The sequence below is a fragment of the Littorina saxatilis genome, linkage group LG16 (assembly GCF_037325665.1).
Source record: "Littorina saxatilis isolate snail1 linkage group LG16, US_GU_Lsax_2.0, whole genome shotgun sequence".
Lineage (NCBI taxonomy): Eukaryota > Metazoa > Mollusca > Gastropoda > Littorinimorpha > Littorinidae > Littorina > Littorina saxatilis.
Window position 1 is genome coordinate 52,336,083 of NC_090260.1, and position 7,500 is coordinate 52,343,582.

The window sequence follows — 7,500 nt, forward strand, 5'->3', positions numbered from 1 at the left end:
GCTTCAACAGCTTTATTAATTTATCCTTTTTTCTCTTTTTTTTTTAAGATATAAGACTATTTTTATGGTAGTCAAAGGATCGTAGCTGACTTAATTGTGCCCCATACTACTTTCAGTTAATTAGTTGTCTATGTACACTTCAGCTTGAAGCATGCTTTGCTTTGACCTTACTGCCGCCCACTGACCTCGAGATGAACATAGGCGCCCTCTGCTGCGATCATGCCACGCAGAAACTCTTAACGCACTGACCTCGAGGTGAACATAGGCGCCCTCTGCCGCGATCATGCCACGCAGAAACTCTTAACGCTCTGACCTCGAGGTGAACATAGGCGCCCTCTGCTGCGATCATGCCACGCAGAAACTCTTAACGCTCTGACCTCGAGATGAACATAGGCGCCCTCTGCTGCGATCATGCCACGCAGAAACTCTTAACGCTCTGACCTCGAGGTGAACATAGGCGCCCTCTGCTGCGATCATGCCACGCAGAAACTCTTAACGCTCTGACCTCGAGGTGAACATAGGCGCCCTCTGCTGCGATCATGCCACGCAGAAACTCTTAACGCTCTGACTTCGAGGTGAACATAGGCGCCCTCTGCTGCGATCATGCCACGCAGAAACTCTTAACGCTCTGACCTCGAGGTGAACATAGGCGCCCTCTGCTGCGATCATGCCACGCAGAAACTCTAAACGCTCTGACCTCGAGGTGAACATAGGCGCCCTCTGCTGCGATCATGCCACGCAGAAACTCTTAACGCTCTGACCTCGAGGTGAACATAGGCACCCTCTGCTGCGATCATGCCACGCAGAAACTCTTAACGCTCTGACCTCGAGGTGAACATAGGCGCCCTCTGCTGCGATCATGCCACGCAGAAACTCTTAACGCACTGACCTCGAGGTGAACATAGGCGCCCTCTGCCGCGATCATTCCACGCAAAAACTCCATGGAGTCGAGGAAGGCTCGCCAGGGGACGTAACTCATGTCCTTCTTCAAGTAGCGCGTCAGGTTCAGAGTCACGTCATAGTCCAGAAGGTTAGCTCTGAGGGGGGAACAAACGAATAAAAAATCATGTTATTAAAATTGTAAAAATAAATAAAGGACTGTTGCTCTCATACTTAGAACGTAAGCAGTGGTAACTTTCGATAGAAAAGACTTCCCTGCAACCCTTCCCGCTTACAAGTGCCATGGTGCGAGATTCAGGTGTAGGAATGAGCAACGTTTGACCAACTGGAGCAAATACAATGATAAGAGGCACATCATATACCGTATATGCAGTCCTTACCGTGCAACCGATCGTTTCAACATCCACACACCTGTCCAGGCTTTTACACCGAATGACATCATTCCACTGGGACACACTACTATTTAAGATACGCCCACGCAGGCCTTTACATGGGATATAAGGCCAACACGCCACTTGGACACTTGCCACAAATCAATATCTTGGCTTCGTTCTGTAATGTGTGTGTGTGTGTTTGTTTGTTTGTTTGCTTAACGCCCAGCCGACCTCGAAGGGCCATATCAGGGCGGTGCTGCTTTGACATATAACGTGCGCCACACACAAGACAGAAGTCGCAGCACAGGCTTCATGTCTCACCTAGTAACATTATTCTGACACCGGACCAACCAGTCCTAGCACTAACCCCATAATGCCAGACGCCAGGCGGAGCAGCCACTAGATTGCCAATTTTAAAGTCTTAGGTATGACCCGGCCGGGGTTCGAACCCACGACCTCCCGATCACGGGGCGGACGCCTTACTACTAGGCCAACCGTGCCGGTTTAATAATGTGTGTGTGTGATTTGTTACTGAATTAACCATGCATGTTGACACTGGTGTCGATTTGTATAATGAATTAATAAAACAAAAAACAAAACAAACATGTAAATGTTATTCTTCACAGAAAGCAGACAGAACGTTGAATTGCAGCACGTGTCCAACGGGAGGGGTGGTGTTGACCAAGCAAAGGACTGTACCTTCAGTTTGGAAGTTACTTTTTTATACACATCCAAAAACACAGAGACTAGCTGCTAACGTTCCAAAATTCAGAATAAAAAAACAAGAAAGGTAGGTTGTTGGAACGTTGTTATTGACAAAAATACGTTACAATCACAACAAATACATCGACCCGACGTTTTTTTAAGTGAACAGACACACAATCAGTCACAAAAAACTTAGCCGAGCGAATGAATTAATTCCGATAACATTTTAATAGACTTTCGGATTTATTTTTTTAAATGACCGTTGGTTAATATGTGACCCTCCACCACGGAATGAGTCGCATGTCACCTTTGCATGATTTTCGTATTTGTACATTTTCCTAAAGAGTTTCTTATGCTCTATCCAGTGGTGAAAACCGTTTTAGAAAAGAGCGAAAACTGTTTGAGTTATAAGCCTGTGACTAAGGTGACCTTCACACCTATCAGACACTTCCCGGACTTCTATCAAGCCTAGCGCAGAACCGCGCGCGAGGTGACATGCGACTCATTTCGTGGTGGAGGGTCACATTTGTGATTGTAACGTATTTGTGTCTTCTTCTTCTTCTTGGCGTTCGCAGAGGTTACACGATCAGTCCAGCACTGGTGATAAATGTTGTCGTTTTCTCCAACTCCTGTCGACTGCCGTATAGTTTGGTCTGCAAGGGAGTTGGTGACGGCCACACTTCTTTTCGTTCCTCATCTAGTAAGGGACATCGCTGTAAGATGTGTTCCGCTGTTTGGTCTACTTGACCGCAGGCACAGGTTGGTGATGGCGCCAGCTTGAACTTTCGGTTCATGTGAGCATTGAGCCTGTTGTGGCCAGTACGCAGCCTGATGTGGTTGACTTGCTGCTCTCTGGACATTGTGTGGTAGTCATCTCGTATTTGTGTCAATAACAACGTTCCGACAACTTACCTTTCTTGGTTTATTATACTGCTTTTTATACAGAAAACGCCCCCCTGCTGCCCGTCCCCTGTCCAACAGCCATCACTAAGACTCAGACGCAGAGAGAAATGTTGTTCGCCAAATGGAACCATGGCAATACTAAGTGCTAGTACCGCAATACGTTTAACAAAGAAGAACTAAGACTTGCTTACCTAGAAAAGGAAAAGGAGTCCCCTATCAGCCCTGCCCGGCTGGCCTCGGGGAACACCTGTAACACGTACAACGGACATTTTAGACAAAAGGAGTCCCCTATCAGCCCGGCCCGGCTGGCCTCGGGGAACACCTGTAACATGGACAACGGACATTTTAGACAAAAGGAGTCCCCTATCAGGCCGGCCCGGCTGGCCTCGGGGAACACCTGTAACATGTACAACGGGCATTTTAGACAAAAGTTGAAGACGACCAAACCAAAAAACAAAGTAACACATTTCCAGTGCAATCGAGTTTAAACAACTAGAACAGTTAGATGTTAGAAATTAAACCCAATTTATGAACGGCGTAATGCCCATGGCTATAACTGACGAGCTCAGGCCTCGACCTCGGTGTTTGAGAGGGGCGGGCTTCCAATATTGTGAAAGGGTGCAGTGACTGGCCCGACGCTTGGGGCCTTTGCACTGAAAAGGGGATAGTGTTGGTCTCTCCTTAAGAATAAACGATATCGGGTAAGGGGTGGGGGGGGGGGGGGCGGGGGGGGGGGGGGGAGTCCTCTGGAAACCAGAACCCGCCCCCCCCCCTCCCCCCCGACCCTCAGATCAAGCCAAGAAAGAACAACAGAACCCAAAACAGGCACATAGACGCACAAAATCACGAGCAAACACCGTAACAATACAAACGAAATAATGACTTGCAAAAGTAAATAAATACAGAATTAATAATTTAATAACATTGACACCAAATACCCCGAACAAAAAATCAATGAAAGAAATCAAATAAATGTGTACACGAAGGCAAAGAAGAATAAATCCACACATAAAAAGAAGAAGAAAACCATAACTAGAAATACTCTACATAGATTGGGCCCAACAACAACAACAACAACGACATACACGACAACAAAAGCAGTGAAACTATGAACATGGCAAACGCCGCTTACCGTGTGATCCCTCAGAAGCTGGTCAGCCAGTTTTGCCCACATTGGCTTCTCATACATCACTCGGTAGAAGCCTTGGTACTCGTAGTTGCCTAGCAACCAGCCTTTGGACTTCTTGGGAATGTTAGCTGTAACAGTACACAAAATGTCAAATAGCGAAAACTGCAGTAGAGACCTCACTGTGGTTCGGGATTTGATAGTTACTTGTCTCTAAAAGAATATAGTGACTTCCGTTTTAGAATCGTACAAAAACATTAAACATTGGGTCATTGCGACAGATTCGGTCTTAGTTACTAAGTTAGGGCTAGGGTCCAAAATTCGTTTTTCGAACTGTTTTCCAGCTTCTCGGCCCATAAATTTGAGCCAGACTGTCGAGTTCGCCCGATCCAAATTTCCTTGTGCGATTTGACTATTGACTTACGTCATTAATCGTTCAGTTTCAAGGCCAATCGACTTTTAAAGTCCAAGATGCCTTTTACACTAACTACGTTGACCGTAAATATCCGGTATCTTATCGGCAGTAATCGGTAAAATACAGATGTAATGTAATGACTGGATTTGACAGGTAAGTGTTACAGACTGACCGGATATTTTGAGACGTATGTCGCAAATTGTCAAGGTACACGTTGATACATTGATAGCGGGATCGTTCGTTGTAACTAAAGTCAGATGATAATATACATTGATAGCGGGATCGTTCGTTGTAACTAAAGTCAGATGATAATATAAATTTAGTCGTTTGCTTAGTTTGCAATACGCTACATTAACAATATAATTTTGACGACAATAGCCGTTTTCCGGGAATAACTCTGTCCAGATGTGTAAGCGTCAAGTTGTGGCAGAGTAAGAACTCTCTTCCATAACGCAATCCCCCCACCCCCACCCCCTAAACACCAGCCGTATAATCAATGACCTCCTGCACTTACGAACCTTTCCACACACATTAACGTATCCAGTTCGTGTCATCTACATATGAGAAAAAACCCGAATAAGAAAAAAGACAAACGAAAAAGCAGTGAACCTTTCACTTAGCACTCAACTCAGCTCAGCGTCAGACCGCTAGATATGAGAGAATACTATTAGGCTCTTCAAATTTCACCGTTTCTTATGGCTTGCATGTCGGATAATAATGCAATCTAATAGACATGTTCCATTCAGTTGTTTTGTTTTGTTCTCTTTTCTCTTCTGTGTTGCTGTTAGTTTTTGGGTTGTTTCCTTGCACTGTTACTTCCTAAGAGTTTCGCAGCAGCTGAACTGTTTCGGGTGAAGTTTTAGCAACAGTTGAATAATGATGTGACAAATGCCTCCTCTTTTCTCTCTCTCTCTCTCTCTCTCTCTCTCTCTCTCTCTCTCTCTCTCTCTCTCTCTCTCTCTCTTTCATTCTCTCTCTCTCTCTCTCTCTCTCTCTCTCTCTCTCTCTCTCTCTCTCTCTCTCTCTCCATTTCTCTCCCTCTCTCTCTATCTCTCTCTCTCTCTCTCCCTGTCTCCCTCTCTCCATTCCTATCTCTCTCTCTCTCTCTCTCTCTCTCTCTCTCTCTCTCTCTCTCTCTCTCTCTCTCTCTCTCTCTCTCTCTCTCTCTCTCTCTCTCTCTCTTCCTACCTCGCCAACAGTCATAAATCAATGTTCCACCAGCACATACAACCACCAGACTGTCCATTAATGAAAAACGTTGTTGTTGGGTTACCTGAGTCCATGTTGAGCCAGGTAAGTTGAGACGTGTCGGGATCGGTCTGCGTCACATAGGTGAAAGGTATGATCCACTTGTATCTGAAACAGTGACACTCTTGTCGTGCATCTCTATACCTGCCATGAGTGAACGAGCACCTCTAAGATTCAACCCAACGTTTCGCTACACTGTAGACGACCTATTAGGACAGGTTTACTTTGGCCACAATAACGGACAATGTGACTTCTGGAAGTGTTATTTGTCATTGGAGGGGAATCGGTCAACGACTGGAATAGAGCTAGACTCATAAAATAAAATATCAGACACAAACGCACGCACGCACGCACATACTCACGCACGCACGCACGCAAGCACACACACCAAACTCACATAGGCACACATCCATGCACACGCACGCACGCACACACACACACACCCACACACACACACACACACACACACACACACACACACACACACACACACACACCGCCTTACCCGTAAGGAGAGTCGGAGATGTTGTGCTGCGAACCATTGTCGTGCAGCAGGAAGCGAGTCTGCGAGAGGTGGAACATGCCCCCCCTGTCCTCCACGCTGACCATGGGGTAGCCCATCTGGCGGGTCCACGTGTCCATGATCTCGCCAATGACGTGCTGCTCTTTCACCGCCTAGGACACATTTGCATCCGATTAAGATCACGTTCGGAAATCCGGATTTTAAAACGATTTGCGGAGAAGTTTCCGGATAATTATCAATGATAACAAATCCGGATAAAAAGTCAGATGGAATCAGGAGTGACGATCTGTTGCAGTTTCTTGCATGTGCTGGCTTCACATCGACGTTTTCTGGAAATAACTCGGTCCAGATTGTCAACGCTGTGGTAGAGTTGCGCCATAGAAAAGACTTATCCACCCATTGCATATCATACACATCGGAGTTAGTCAATCGCCACGATCGCGGGTCTTAGCCAATTAGCTGCGTGCCGTCGCTTACTTCACCGCCAGGGGCGCAACTATGCAACAGCGCTTGACTATCCTGATAGAGTCTCATTGAAGCCGGTACGTGCAAGGAAATGCAACAAATCTACACAATCTTTCAAAGTTTTCGTCTCACTTTTATTTCATTCCAGATACTATTGTGTCAAAAATCCATTACATGTTTGAATGTTTATGGTATTCCAGTGACATGACGCCAATAGAAGCCACGGTTTTTTTCCCCGGCATTTTGTTTTTATTTGATCCAATGTTATCCTTGATGATGTGATATGTTGTAAGATGTATTATATTTATGTACCGCTCGTTCACATTGTTCAGTTGAACAGAGACTTTAATAATTAATATGCACAATAAAACGATATCATCTAACCAGGCATTGGCTGATCATGAATTTACTGCCAAGCAAAGATGTGAATACATAATAGGAAATGTATTTATCCTACATACGTGAGAGAGACACTCGTGAGATAATAATCGTTCAAATCACACACGTGTGTATATATGTAAATGAGGTCATGTCAAGCAAGTCTGGCAGGGACCTGTTTTTCTACTGCTTATGATGCCAAAGTCACCGAGACAAACGTCATTATGGAAACAAAAATGCGCCCGCTAATTACCCTCGATGGATTTTAAGAACTAACACGTCACGCCACACTTTCAGAGTGACGTTTCTTTGCTTTGACGTAATATATTGCACGAGGCTTTAGAAGAGATCGAGGTTCCAAAACAAGCGTCTTCAATTTAGCTGCCTCGACTGCAGGACATGTTCAGTAAAATACACGAAAGTACAGTATGTAGGATAAAACAGAATACTACATGGCTTGCTG

The 7,500-nt window shown here is 45.3% G+C and overlaps 1 protein-coding gene across 1 annotated transcript in view; it reads right to left on the minus strand.

The window, feature by feature from the left end:
- LOC138951219 (aminopeptidase N-like) overlaps window positions 1–7,500 on the minus strand; it is a 123,838-nt gene that overhangs the window by 8,582 nt on the left and 107,756 nt on the right. The window contains exons 11-15 of the mRNA XM_070322882.1: window positions 6,177–6,346; window positions 5,697–5,779; window positions 4,015–4,139; window positions 3,074–3,129; window positions 890–1,037 (exon numbers count right to left, since the gene is read on the minus strand). Of these exons, the coding sequence (XP_070178983.1) occupies window positions 890–1,037; window positions 3,074–3,129; window positions 4,015–4,139; window positions 5,697–5,779; window positions 6,177–6,346 (582 nt within the window). The remainder of the gene's footprint in view (window positions 1–889; window positions 1,038–3,073; window positions 3,130–4,014; window positions 4,140–5,696; window positions 5,780–6,176; window positions 6,347–7,500) is intronic.